The 15,124-nt window shown below is 43.8% G+C and overlaps 1 protein-coding gene across 7 annotated transcripts in view; it reads left to right on the plus strand.

Moving 5' to 3' along the window:
* The first annotated feature begins 2,484 nt into the window (after positions 1-2,484).
* RTEL1 (regulator of telomere elongation helicase 1) overlaps positions 2,485-15,124 on the plus strand; it is a 142,904-nt gene continuing 130,264 nt past the window's right edge. For 3 of the 7 annotated variants that reach the window (XM_061630940.1, XM_061630934.1, XM_061630938.1), the window contains exons 1-3: positions 2,485-2,645; positions 5,093-5,224; positions 11,048-11,246. In XM_061630940.1, coding sequence (XP_061486924.1) covers positions 5,123-5,224; positions 11,048-11,246 — 301 coding nt within the window. In that variant the 5' untranslated portion in view covers positions 2,485-2,645; positions 5,093-5,122. The remainder of the gene's footprint in view (positions 2,646-5,092; positions 5,225-11,047; positions 11,247-15,124) is intronic. The other 4 variants (XM_061630941.1, XM_061630939.1, XM_061630936.1 and 1 more) reach the window with 3 other exon arrangements.

Raw genomic sequence — 15,124 nt, forward strand, 5'->3', positions numbered from 1 at the left:
CTCAGTGCCAGGGATTGACTGGAGGGCTGTCGATCCCTGACTCTGGGCATGCTTGAGTGGAGAGGAAGGAGTGTGTACTCCCTCCTTTCAGCTTGCAAATGTCCCTGCTCCAGCTGGCACATGTAGTGCTCTCGCTGCCAGGAATATACTGTCTGGTGTCATCACAGAAGCGGGAAGGGAAGGGAGGAGAATCTGCCCCCTTGCAATTTTATTCTGATACTCTGCAGGGTTGCTGTCCTTGATAATCTCTCCCACCCTGCCCACCTTCCTACTTGGTCCTTGGAATGCTTGATACAGACATTCCTCTTAAAAGCATAGGGACATAATATAGGGAGAAACCACAGCTCAGAAGAGCACATGATTTGCATGCAGGATGTCAGTCTGGAACATCTGCAGTTAAAATGACCTCAGATAATCAGGAAGGTTAGGAAAGGCCTCATTCTGAAACTTTAGAGAACTTCTGTCAGTCAAACCGCCTGGGGTGGGCAGAAGGCAGTCCGTTGGTTACTATCTAATGCCTGCTGATTGCTAGTTTTTTTTTTGCAAAGAACACACTGAACTAGGTGGACCTTCATCAGATCCAGCTAAGCTGTTCTGATGTTCTTGAGGAAGGATGCATCATACCTAAGATCTCTTACCAATTAATTATTCCTTATCTGTTGGGCAATGAGATCCTGATATTTGCTTTGTTAATTTAAACCATTTTTGTTGACCTCAGAGATGCTAGTAAAAAAAGAAAAGGGGGGGGGAAGCAAAACTGTAGTCAGCCCACACTTGGAGCAGAGGGGTTAGATGGACCAATTTTTTTACTCGGTATAAGGCATCTCTGCATGTTAATTCAAGCTGCTGATGAAAATCAATACCTGAAACAAATTCACATGGACAATGTTAGAATTTCCTAATGCTGCTATAGCTACACCTTACCTCACATGCCATGATTATCATTGGTCTTCTACTCTAATGTGGCATTGCAACTAACTCTCCACACTTAGGCCGGCATAGCACTTTTTATGTTTGTACATCCCTGTGTTCCATCTACATTTGGGTATGACCTGCCATGTGGGTGGACGAGTAAGAATGCAGATACGCATACCATCTTAGTCGTGTGTTTATTTTTAAATCAGTATCTTAAGTTGTGTTAAAACACTTGTTCATTTAAGTGTCGTTACACAACTATTTCAACTTTTAAAAAAGTATGGAAAAAAGTGTTGCCACATTTAAAAACAAAACAATAAATATAAACAAACAAACATGCTACTAAAATGGCACTGACTGGAAAGGTAATAGTGAAGGTGTGCTTAAGAAAACAGGTGTGACAATAGGCTCAACTGTGCAAAACATCACTGCACATACCAAAACCACAACTCTTCAAAAAGAGAGAACAGTAAGATGATGATGCTGGAGAAGACTATGGTTATGTTCCCTTCTTTCAACAATAAAAAAGTTGAATTTTATGAACTCTCAAAAGAGATGAAAGAACAACAGGGAGCTTGTATTGTAATAATCTGAAAACACCCTCATTACAATGCCCTGTAAAAGGCGAGCAAGCAAAGATTAGGCAATTCTGGAATAAAACACCTTGTGTGGAAGCAACCTGAGTGACCTTGGGCCAAGTCACTTTAGCTGTCAAGCTAATCTACCTCAGGGGCTGTTGTGAGGATAGACTGGGGAGTCTTCTGGAGAGGAATACTATATCTGTGATCCCGAGCTCTGTAGTATCGTATAAGAATCAGATGGACAGATAGAATCGCAGAGTTCAAAGGGGCCTATAAGGCCATCGAGTCCAACCCCCTGCTCAATGCAGGAATCCAAATTAAAGCATACCCGACCAGTGGCTGTCCAGCTGCTTCTTGAATGCCTCCAGCATTGGAGAGCCCACCACCTTCCTAGGTCATTGGTTCCATTGCCTTACGCTCTTAACAGTTAGGAAGTTTTTCCTGATGTTCAAGACAAATTGATAATTGACCATTGACAATTCAAGACAAATTGATGTGTCACACTGTTATTCCTCTAAAACGTTTATGTGAGCAAACACATCATGGCGAAAATACTGTCCTACCTTGCGGGGGCATTGTAAGGATAACTGAGCTCGCAAATGAGAAGCGCTTTAAGCTCCCTCAGAGTGATGTAGGGGAGGACAATACTTTCTTTTTTTGCGGGGGTGGGGAAGGAGCATGCCTCAATGGTAGCGCACCCACTTTGCACTCAGAAGACCCCAGGTTCAGTCCCCAAAGGCATCTCCAGGTAGGGCTGGGAGACACTCCCTGCTCGAAACCCTGGAGAGCCACTGCCAGTCAGTGTGGACAACACTGAGCTAGTTGGACTAATGGTCTGACTCGGTATAAGGCAGCTTGCAGTGTTCTTATGTCGGGCACATATTGAGGAGAATCAGAAAAAAAGCTCCCTCCAGCGCCATGGCAACAAAGACGGGCTGCGCGCGGCGCCTTTGACTCTCACAGCAAGGGCGGAGAGAAGCAGCTGGAATCCGGCTTTCCTCCCGCTGTTACCGCGGCAACTCAAGGGGAGAGCCTCGCGAGACGTTGGAGACCGGCGCGCGGCGGAGGAGCAGGACGAGAGCTGCCTAGCGAATGGGGTGAGAGCGAATGGGGTCACGTGACGGAGCACGCGGCGAGTGCGGCTTTGAGGTGCGTGAGGGGGTCCTGAGGCGGGTGGCGGAGGGAGTGCTGAGTCGTATCTCTGCTCTGTCTCGCCCGCTCTCGTTAGCGGGAGGAGAAGCGGCCTTGTCGGCTCTCGCCTCCTCCCGTGTCCTTTCCCTGACTAGGGGGGTGGCGGAGGTAGTCCTAAGGCGGATTGGGTGGGGGCGTAGGTCTATCCCCAGAGGAAGGGGCGCCGCCGCCTGTATCAGGGCGCCTTGTTGTAGGCCAGAGGTGGGGGAACGTGTGGCCCCTCCAGATGTTGGACTGCACCTCCCATCACCCCAGGAATGGTGGGAACTGTAGTCCAGCAACATCTGCTTCTAGGCTATGGACTGAAGGCACATGAGGCCAGCTCCCTGCTGAAGCCAAGCAGGGTCAGGTCTGGTCAGTGCCTGGATGGGAGACCGCTTGGGAACCATATGTAAGCCGCCTTGGGTTTCTACCATGAAAATAAAGGTGGGGTATAAATTTAATAAATAAATAAAATCTGGCTCTGGGTATTAGAGCAGAAGGTCCTAGGTTCAAATCCCCAGCAAGCATTTCCAGCTGGGGCAGGGAGAGACTCCTCTACCCGAAGCCCTGGAGCTGCTGCCAGTCAGTGTAGGCAGTGCTGCAGTAGATAGGCCAGTTGCCTCAATCTGGTAAAGGCAGCTTCCTATGTTCCTGTGTGGAGGATGGATCCCTAGAGCAGGGATGAGGAACTTGTGGTTCCCCCAGATGTTGTTAGACTCCCATTTCTCATCATCCCCAGCCAGCATGGCCAATAGTGAGGGATGATGGGAGTTGTAGTCCAACAAAATCCAGATAGTCACAGCTACCCCATCTCAGAGGAAGTGGTGCTGCTGCCTGTAATAGAGCATTATACTATCAAAGGAGAACAAAAGGAGAGTCCAGAGTTGTACGACTCACACAATAGGAACATGGAATGTGGGAAGTATGAACCAGGGAAAGTTAGAAATTGTCAAACAAAATGGAACGTATTAACATTACAATACTTGGTGTGAGTGAATAAAAATGGACGGGAATGGGGCATTTTCAATCAGGCAGCTACAAAATATTTTATGCAGGAAATGAGAAATTCAGAAGAAACGGGGTTGCTTTAATAGTGAGAAGTGATGTAGCAAAAGCAATTAGGAGCTACAACGCAAGGTCTGAGCGAGTGATATCAATGAGATTAAATGGGAATCCTATTAACATACCCATCATCCAAGTCTATGCTCCAATGGCAAATGCAGAAGAACTGGAGAGATTTTACGCAGAAGTACAGGAGAAAATTGGTCACACACCAAAACAAGATGTTCTGATAATCATGGGGCACTGGTATGCAAAAGTAGGGAACAGAGAAGATCTAGGAATTGTGGGGAAATGGGACTTAGGAGACAGAAATGAAGCAGGAGAAAGACTTACTGAATTCTGTGAAGCCAATAATTTGTTTCTTGCAAACACATTTTTTGAGCAACTGAAAAGACGGCTGTACACATGGACATCAACATGCAACTCCGGACTCTCCTCTTGGCTTTGACCCAGTTGCGTCATTAGTCACAGTGCTACTTGTACCTGTCCTTTGTTCTTCCCCAGTAGCTCAGTGAGTGCCTTCTGACCTGAGGGTCTCATCTTCCAGCACTATCTCGTGTTGCATTTTGGATACTCTGTTCATTGGGTTTTTGTGGTAAGAGGTATTCAGAGGTGGTTTACTATTGTCTTCCTCTGAGTTTGGATGCATCTTAGTCTGGTCTCAGCTTTGACCATTCTGCCTTGTGTGCCCCTGCTAGGGGTCTAGCCTCTTGGTCTAGCCTCCTGGTCTAGCCTCCTGATGGCATTGTTCTCAGCTTCTTCGACACTCTCAAATCCCCTCACCACGTTAAGGTGTGCATCCAAAAGGGGGAAAGTGGTTTACATAAAATTATTACAACAATATGTAATGATTCTTTAAAGTTACAATAAATGGAAAGACGGCTTGTTATCTGTAATCTGTTATTGCTTCTTCTCCTCTCCCCCCGGGTCAAAATGGTTATACTGCAGATGCCTCTGTGGTGACAGTTGGAAGGATTGAGGGGCCACCTCAGGTCATGTCCAGTGTGGGCACAGCAATTTGCCTTCTCCACCCCTTTCTGCCCTGGTTGATGTACTTTTTCACACAGTGCATAGCATATGGAATTTGCTCCCACAAGAGGCAGAGATGGCCACCATCTTGGATGGCTTTAAATGAGGATTAGAGATATTCATGGAGAAAAAGGATATTAGCCATGATAGCTATGCTCTGCCTCAATAGTTGGAGGCAATATGCTTCCAAAGAACCTGCTGTAGGAAACCACAGGAGGGGAGGGTATGTTGCCTCTAACGTAGGAATTGGGAGGGGAGTTTAAGGACGCTGTCCTTGTTGATATTTAACAAACAGGCACAGTGTACTTAAGGAAGCATGCTGTTCATTTCAGGCTCTGAAATCCTGGTATGTCTGATGAAATATGCCCCAAATAAAATTAAATGGCATCACTGTGGACTTTCCATTTCAACCTTACAAATGTCAGGAAGAATACATGTCTAAAGTGTTGGAGTGCCTGCAAAAGGTAAGTAACCTGGGAAACCACAGTTAGAGATCTCTGGAGGGCATGTTTGAATCTGAGTTTTAAAAGGTGTGTGCCAAAAGAGTGGGGAAAAGTTAAAAAAACCTTGTTTTCCTGTTGTGATGCTAACATCTGTGAAATAACCCAAGGTTCAACAATTGGCTTTTCCCAAAGTAGGATATTTCGTTAGAGATCAATAGGTTGTACCTGACTCCCAAAGCACGTTTTTGGCATACATCAGTTTGCTCACAAACACATTTGTATTATTGTATAATTCATAATAAATACATGAATAATATATGCATATATTATGCATGACACTGTAAGACTACTGACCAAGCCATTGTTTTAAAATTTTTAAATCTTTCAAATGGATGCAATAATACACTATTTAAAAACTTCTTGGAGTGAGTTTTATTCTAGATATTTGTTCAGTTTGGGCTCCCAGAGAATGAAATGCAGGCTTGGCATGGTGAATAGCACAGTTGCTTGTTTTGTAACTGTCTTTGGGAGCATGCAAAGACAGCTTGGCATGTGTACTTGTGGCCTGCTTAATCCTGAATATTGGGGACAAATTTTACTTTTTTAATTGGATAAGCTGTTTCATTGATTTTCATGCATTGTGAAAATTATATTGTATTTTAATCAGCTTTGTTCTTTCTATATAAAATGTATTAATGCCTAATATTCAAGTTGTTGTAAGTGATAGCATAATGGTGTGATTAAGAATATCTAATATGAGCTTAGAAGTAGCTGAATAAATTCTGAGTTCATCAAAGAAAATGGGTGGCAGTGGACAAGCTGGTATAGTGATAATAAAAAGACATACGTTAGAAAGATTGCTGTTATAGGATGTGAAGTGCTTTGAGCATCAGGAAATAAATGGACCTCCCAATGGAGGGATGTAGAAAGTGAAGTCCCCCAGGGATCAGTATTGGAACATGCTTTTTGGCTTGTTCAGAAATTACTTAGAGTAAGGGGTGAACAGTGAGGTGGCCAAGTTTGTTAATGATACTAAATTGTTCAGGGTTGTTAAAACAAAAAGGGTTTGCAAAGAGCTCCAAAAAGACCTCTCCAGTCAGAGTGAATGAGTGGTAAAATGGCAAATGCAATTCAGTGTGATCAAATGTAAAGTGATGCATGTCAGGGCAAAAATTTCTCATACACATTCATGGAGTCTGAACTGGTGGTGAATAACCAGGAACGAGTCCTTGGGGTCGTAGTGGATAACTTGACGAAGATGTTGCCCAATGTATGGGAGCTGTGAAAAAGGCAAATTTCATGTTAGGGCTCGTTAGGAAAGGAATTGAAAATAAGACTGTCAGTATCATAATGCCATTATACAAATCTGTGGTGCAACCGCATTTGAAATACTTTATACAGTTCTGGTCACGTCACCTCTAAAATGATGTTGTAGAATGGGAAAAGGTTCAGAAAAGGGCAATCAAAGTGATCAAGGGGATCTCGTATGACAAAAGATTGCAGTGTTTGGGTTTTTTTAGCTTAGAGAAAAGGTGTGTAAGAGGAGACATGATAGAAGTCTATAAAATTAGATTAGACAGATTCATGGAGGAGAAGGCTATCAGTGGCTACTAGTCATGATGGCTGTGCTCTGTCACCAAGGCAGAGGTGGTATGCTTCTGGATTCCAGTTGCCAGAAGCCCCAGGAGGAGAAAGTGCTGTTTCACTCAGGTCCTGCTTGCGGGCTTCCCATGGGCATCTGGTTGGCCACTGTGAGAACAGGTTGCTGGACTAGATTAGCCACTGGCCTGATCCAGCAGGCTCTTCTTACGTTCTTAAATTATGCATGATATGGAGATAGCGGATAGAGAAAAGTTTGTCTCCTCTCTCATAATGCTAGAATTTGTGGACATCCAATGAAGCTGAATGTTGGAAGATTCAGGACAGACAAAAGAAAGTACTTCTTCACACAGCACATAGTTAAACTGTGGAATTTGCTTCACAGGAGATAGCGATGGCCACCAGCTTGGATGGCTTTAAAATATGATTAGACAAATTCATGAAGGGCAAGGGTATCAGTGGCTTCTCGCCATGATGATTGTGCTCTACCTCCATTGTCAGAGGCTGTATGCTTCTGAATATTAGTTCGTGGAAATTGCAGGAAGGGAGAGTGCTCGTGCACTCAGATCCTGCTTGCGGGGTTCCCATAGGCATCTGGTTGGCCACTGCGAGAATTGGATGCTGGACTAAATGGGCCATTGGCCTGATCCAGCAGGCCCTTACGTCCTTGTGAAAAATGCTATTTAAATAATAGGCTGTTTAAAGAAATTTTAGGCTGCATTCCTTTGCTTGCTTACCTCCATTTCAACCCATTGAATATAGTGGGACCTACTTCCAAGTAAACATGCATGAAATTGTGAATTTAGTTGATTAATAAAATCATAAATTCACAAAATAAAAATCAATAGTTCTAAAGAATAAAGTCACACATTTCCTTGTTTGTAGATGCATATGTTTTTAGGTGTCACAGTAGGCATCTTAGAAGATGAGCTTTCCATCTGCAGTCATAAAATTGCAGGATGGTATAATTTACCATGCTGCTCTTTAAAATATATTAAATGTAACCAATTAATCAACAAACAGCGCAATCCTAACCATGTCTATTCAGAACTACATCCTAAGGCAGCAATGTGTACCCAGCTTCATCAGAGTAAGCTCACTGAACTCAGGACTTGAGTAGAGATGTATAGGATTGTGCTGCAAGGGTCGTGGCCCTAGGGTTGCATCTAAAGCTGTGTACTTGTGTGAGTGGAATGGATGTCTGCCTGTGCAGCAGAACTTCCCCTCCCCCCCTGCATGCTCTCAAAATGATCTGTTCTGGAGGGCTGAGGGACCCTCCAGAGCAGTTTCTGGGGACACATTGAAAGTCTGCTTGGGGGCTGGGGAGGAGAGGAGAGTGAAGACCCTGTACTCATGCAGAAATCCAGTTGTGTAATGTTCATTTCCACCCTTAATAAATATTATTGGTAGCTTAAAAGCTTGTCTAAACTCTCATTAATTGAAACTGGCCTAATACAAGACACCAACTTAAATTTCTTGTTTTTGAAAAGTATATTTTATACTGTGCAGAACAGATGTGTTTTGAACATATGAAACCTGCTTAACACTTCCTGAAAAGAGGCTGTTTTGCAAACCCTTCCCTGTTAGTGCCAGACATATTTGCTTTAGATCTGTTTGTATAGAAGTGGTTATGTGGGATTTCTCCTACACTTCTAGAGGAGGGAAAAGGCAAAAGAAGCAAACAAGTAGTCCTTATGTTCATACAATCTGTTCTTAAGCTTTAAGAACTGAGACCATGCATTCCATTATGTGCTTTGCACCTCCACAAGAAAATCTTGAAGGAAGCATTGTGCTCAAGAGGCCATTTTGTAAATCTATCTCGTTGTCACTGTCCTACCCAAGAGCTTTACCAGCTGCTATGGAACCAGGAGAATTGGTTTACGAAGTGACAGCTTGGCTTTGCCACTGCTGTGATGATAGGTCTTTCATTGACACCACACTGTAAAAGTGTGCAAAATTTAAGTGAAATATATCAGCAGTTTTTATCCATATGATGTTTACTTCAGAGTTCCAAGTCACAGAATTCCTGTTGTCAGACTCTGACCAGTTGTTTAAATCTGCTCCTGTACCGGTATGAAGTGCCAGTTGATTTAATCAGACAGATTAATCTAATAAAATGCGCAGTCATAGTAAGTAAGTCTGTCCTGAATCTTCCAACATTCAGATTCATTGGATGTCCACGAATTCTAGCTTTATGAGAGAGGAGACAAACTGTTCTCTATCCGCTATATCCATGCCATGCATAATTTGAGAAAATAAGAAGAACCTGCTGGAGTACATAGAAAGAACTTTGGCATAAGTGCCCTAAACCTGAATTGAATGCAGTTGGTGAAAACTTTAAATGCCAATTCTAGGTGTGTAGCTGTGTTACCAGATTGTGGCCTGATGATCTTATGTGACTCCTGCTCAGTTCATATGATGCTCCTAAAATAGATAGAGAGTTAATAGAAATAAAGGCCCCACCTCTTCCCCATCTCCTCTCCCAAAAATGGAGGAGCTGAAGAAGTGTGGGAGAGGGAGGAAGCAGCAGTTTGAGGATAAAGGGGAACCTGTGTCATTGGGCAGAGAGATGGGGAGACTGGTAGGAAGGGATAAATGGAGAGATTGTGGAGGGCTGTTGGGCCAGAAGGAAGATAGAAACAATAGTAGTGGGGTAAACGTTTTGAAGAGAAAGAGAGGTGTGATTGCTGGGAAGGAGGCACAGTGAGGTGTTGTGGGGAAAGGGAGAGGCGTCAGTGCTAGTGGATGAATGGTACTAGGGTGGAAAGAAGGGTGGATAGAAGCAACTAAGGCAGGAGTGTATTGTGGCTCTTAAACAGCCTGCCCCAACCTGGTGCCCTCCAGATGTTTTGGACTACAAATGCTGACCAGGGCTGATGGGAGCTATAATCCAAAGCAACTGGAGGCACCAGGTAGGGAAAAGGCTGCAGTAGCTCACTGGCTGCCCATTAACTACCGGTCCATGTACAAGGTGCTTGGAAGCAGGATACCTGAAAGATCTTACCACTTATATACCCAGTCAATCACTGCGCTCTAGGGATGAGAGCCACCTGCAGATACCATCTCATCAAGAGGTCCATTCCACACAACATAGGAAGCGGACCTTTAGTGTTGTGGCACCTACCCTCTGGAATTCCCTTCCCTAAAATATTAGATAAGTGCCATCTCTGTTGTCTTTTCAGTGCCTACTGAAGACCTTCCTCTTTCAACAAGCTTTTTAAGTAGGGACCTTATTCCAGTCTGCATCTGTGTTTGAATTGTTTCTTTAAGATGTTTTTAAAGTTTTTTAAAAAATATTTTTTAAGATGTTTTATAGGTTTTATAATGTTTTGTCGCCTGTTTGCTACTCTGGGATCCCTTTGGGACGAAGGGCGGGATATAAATTTAATAAATAAATAATAACTTGGAATGCCATGTATCAGGCTTGCAAATCATAACAGTCTGCTTGCGTTCCTACACTTTCCTTGTCACCATCACTATATTGTCACTTTCCTACTTTTTTCGTTGTCCACCTGTTCCCCTTCACTACAGTGCTCTTCCAGCTTGAAAGAGAACTTTGAAGCTGTGCCAGCTCCTTTCTTAAGTGTTTTAAGCAGAGATGGGGCTAGAATAGCCTTTGGGGCTCTGTTTGTCTTGCTGCATTGCTCTTTTCCAGTCTGGTAAAAGCCAAACCTAGAAAGAGTGCTTTGAATTTTCTAATGTTTTAGAATCAAAGTTGGGAGATACTCTAGAACAGTCTACAGTACTCATAGAAGGATGTGGACCTAAAAACGTCTAATAAACACTGAGTCAAATGACATGCAAATTAAGCTATATGGCAACAGCTAGAGAGAACACTTTTCTAGGCTAGTTTAACCATACTGCTCAGATGGTTTGGATGTGAGAGAGTGAGAGAGTGTATGTGATCCTATTTAGAGCAGTGACTTTTAGAGAAGACGAGGTGGCCAGCTGTGGGCCTCTTCACTAGTTTGGTTCACTCCTTAATCTCTGGGTGAGGTGTTGGGTTTTAACAGCAGCTAGAGGAAGCTGCCCTAGCTTTCTCAGATACAGTTCCCCCCAGCCACATCTGCAGCCTAGAGCCCTTCCCAGCAGCCTCTCTTCCATCCAGGCTGGCAGCATTTGGCAGCCACCTATTTGATTCTGTACAATCTCTTTGGGAAAATGTTTGTCAGTCAGCTAGTACTTAATGGAATATCCAGTTTTCAAGGTCTTTCTCTTCTTGATTTTTTTTTACCATAATTCAAGCAAGTGAATGGGATTTTGGAGAGTCCCACAGGCACGGGGAAGACACTATGCCTCCTGTGTTCAACTCTAGCTTGGCGGGACCACTTCAAAGATGCCATCTCTGCACAGAAGATCACCCAGCGACTGAATGGAGGAGAACTCTTTGCTGACCGACCAATGTCATCTTGGGGCAATGCTACTGCTGGTGCTGATATTCCAGGTAAGTCCTGTGGCGTGTGGTTCTGTAAGCAAACTTATGTTCATTTGGGAGCTACCACAATTCTCAGATTGAGATGTTTTGCCTTAAAGCAGGAGCAGGACAAGAGATGTGGCAAGTTGGCAAACACTGCAGTTGCCCGTCCTTGACGGAGTGCTGCAGCCATGATTGTGAAAATTTATTTATTTATTTATTTATTTAGCATATCTCCTCTGTGCTTTATCGACTTCACTGGCTCCCAATTTGTTTCCGGGCCCAATTCAACGTGCTGGGTCTGACCTTTAAAGCCCTAAATGGCCTTGGACCAATATACCTGAGGGACCGCTTATGCCCATATGTACCTGCCTGGGATTTAAGACCATCTGCCTCTGGTCTCCTCTGCGTACCTGGAATAAAAGATGTTAGACTGATAGGCACGCGGGAGAGAGCTTTTTCAGCTGTGGCCCCCAAGCTTTGGAATACCCTACCCCAAGAAGTCCGCACTACTCCCTCCCTGTTGGTTTTCCGGAGACTTCTGAAAACGATCTTTTTCCGGAGAGCCTTTGGGAGGGACTGAAGGTAGAGCCTGACACTGATTTTATGCCTTCTACATTAAATTTTACCTTTGTAGTTCCTTTAGTACCACTTCCTATATATATATATATGTATATGTATATGTGTGTGTGTGTGTGTGTGTGTGTGTGTGTAGTATTTTATGTATTTTAATTGTATTTTATGTATTTTAATTTATTTTAATGTTTTTGTGATTTTACTGTTTACAATTTTATTATGTATGCGGGATAGAAATATTTTTAAACAAATAAATAATAAATTTATTATTTGATTTATATCCCACCCTTCCTCCCAGCAGGAGCCCAGGGCGGCAAACAGAAGTACTAAAAACACTGTAAAACATCATAAAAACAGACTTTAAAATACATTAAAACATCTTTAAAAACCTTTTTTTTAAAAGCTTTGAAGACATCTTAAAAAAGAAAAAAAGGTTAAAAACATATTAAAAAGCAATTCTAACAGAAGCAGACTGGGATAAGGTCTCAACTTAAAAGGCTTATTGGAAGAGGAAGGTCTTCAAAAGGTGCTGAAAAGATAACAGAGATGGCGCCTGTCTAATATTTAAGGGGAGGTGCCGCCACACTAAAGGTCCATTTGCTGTGTTGTGCAGAACGGACATCCTGATAAGATGGCATCTGCAGGAGGCCCTCACCTGCAGAGCGCAGTGATCGACCGGGTATATAAGGGATAAGACAGTCTTTCAGGTATCCTGGTCCCAAGCTGTATAGGGCTTTTCATTCATTCATTCATTCATCATTTTATTTGTATGCCACCTTTCCACAAAAAAATTGTGCTCAAAGTGTCTTACAACGAAGTGAACAGAAATATATATCAAAAACAACAATTGCAAAAACATTTTCCTAATAACAAAAATAATAAAACAATAATGTAACAGTAAATATAACAGCAGACAAAAACAACTTTTTAATATCATGAACACAGCAACATTATATCTCTTGGCAGGCAACGTTACACTTTCTGGTGATAGCAAAAATAAGAAGAGAATTTTGACAGTTTCACTTGGCTCCTAGTAACCCACTAGAAATCTCATGATGTTGCTCAGAGTCCCAGTCTGGTAGCAACTTCTTATAAGGCTTTCAAAGGCAGGGGGCAGTGGAGAAGCTGGAAACATCCCTTCCATGGTCTGCTTTGAACCCCTAAAAGAACTCTTGAAATGATAGGGCAGTGCTACTGCTGCATCTTAAGAAGCTAGAGAAGCCGCCTTTACCTGACACCATCAATGTTAGCCTGGTAAGGGTTGGTAACCAGCTGCAGTGTGGAGTAGGCGCTCGACAGGGGAAACATGCAGCGATGCAGCGGCTGCTGGGGCAAAGTGTAGTTGGTAGGATCAAACTCACCAGGCATCCCCGAACTATGGAACAGTCTCCCCGAGGAAGTACGCCTGGCGCCGACTCTGCTGTCCTTCCGGCGCCAGGTCAAAACCTTCCTATTCTCTGAAGCATTTTAAGTTACACTGATTTACTTTTAAAAATGTTTATTGTATTGGATTGTTGATTGTATTTTAGTATTATTTTGTTATTCATTGTATTTTTATGCTATTTTATGTTCACCGCCCAGAGAGCTATTGCTAGTCGGGCGGTATATAAATTTAATAAATAATAATAATAATAATAATCACATCTACAGGGACAGACATGCTCAATTGCAGCAGGATTTCATCCAGCATTTTCACAGCCTCCGCGCTGGCAGCCTGAGTCTTCTTGGTTAGGTACTTTGCCTTGTTAATGGTGTCTCTGCTCTGAGTATTCTGGCTGAGCAAATTGCCCACCAGAATGACTCTGGAGACGAGGGCTGCAGTGTTTTACACATGAGGGAGAGGTGGAGCAAGAAGGAGGAAGACTTCCATTCTTGCCATCACTACACAGCTGCAGTTGTAGGGGTAGGAAGGAGGTGTTTTTTCCCTGACTCAGTTTACAATCCAAGCTTGTTATGCTGGTTCCAGTGTGTCTCCATCTCTTCCTTCTGTAACCTTGAACTTGGCCCGGTAGCAAATGAGCAGCCAGTGCAGTCCTTTCAGCAGCAGGGTGATATGTTGCCGATACCCTGCCCCAGTGAGCATTTTGCACCAGCTGCAGCTTCTGGACCAACCTCTAGGGCAGCCCCACGTAGAGCGCATTACAGTAACCCAGCCTGGAGGTTACCAGGACATGGACAACAGTGGTCTGGCTATCCCGGTCCAGAAATGGCTGCAGCTGTCTTTATTTATTTATTACATTTATATACTGCCCCATAGCTGAAGCTTTCTGTGCGGTTTACAACAATTAGCAGCCAAAGCTGGTAAAAGGCACTCCTAGCCACTGAGGTCACCTGGGCCTCTAGCAATAAAGATGGATCCAGGAGCACCCCTAGACTACGGACCTGCTCTTTCACAGGGAGTACAACCCCATCCAAAGCAGGCAACTGACCAATTTTCTGAACTCGGGAACCACCAACCAACAGCGCCTCTGTCTTGCTAGGATTCAGACACAGTTTATTGGCCCTCATCCAGCCCACCACTGAGTCCAGGCAGTGGTCCAGGGCATGCACAGCCTCTCCCGATGTTACAAAGAAATAGAGCTGGGTATCGTCAGCGTAATGCTGACACCTCTCCCCAAATCTCCTGATGTCCACTCCCAGGGGCTTCATATAGATGTTAAACAGCATGGGGGACAAGATGGTACCCTGTGGCACACCGCAGCACAACTACCAGGGGGCCGAAAGGCAATCACCTAATGCTATTCTCTGAAAACAACCTTGGGGATAGGATAAAAACCACTGTAAGACAGTGCCTTCGATACCCATCTCGCCAAGTCGGCCCAGAAGGATGCCATGGTCAATGGTATCAAAAGCCGCTGAGAGATCAAGTAAGAATAACAGGGTCGCACTCCCCCTATCCTTCTCCTGATAAAGGTCATCCATCAGGGCAGCCAAGGCCAATTCAGTCCCATAACCAGGCCTGAACCCAGACTGGAATAGGTCAAGATAATCTGATTCATCCAAGAGTACTTGTAATTGCGCGCCACAACCCTCTCAATCACCTTCCCTGAGAAGGGGGTATTTGCGACCAGTCAGTAATTGTCATAGACCAATGTGTCCAGGGTGGGCTTTTTCAGGAGTGGTTGGATCACCTCCTCTTTCAGGGAACCACTCCCTCCCGCAAAATTTAGTAGCATGGAAGGAGGGAAACATGTGAACCTATGTAAAACATTGCTGAGTGTTATAATGATTTTCTTTTCTTTAATAGAAGCAGAGACTAGGCAACAGAAAGGCTTGGGAACTCTGTGTTAATATGGTCATCTAATCAGGGTTCGAATTTGCTCATGAGTATC

The sequence above is a fragment of the Rhineura floridana genome, chromosome 6 (assembly GCF_030035675.1).
Source record: "Rhineura floridana isolate rRhiFlo1 chromosome 6, rRhiFlo1.hap2, whole genome shotgun sequence".
NCBI classification, from domain to species: domain Eukaryota; kingdom Metazoa; phylum Chordata; class Lepidosauria; order Squamata; family Rhineuridae; genus Rhineura; species Rhineura floridana.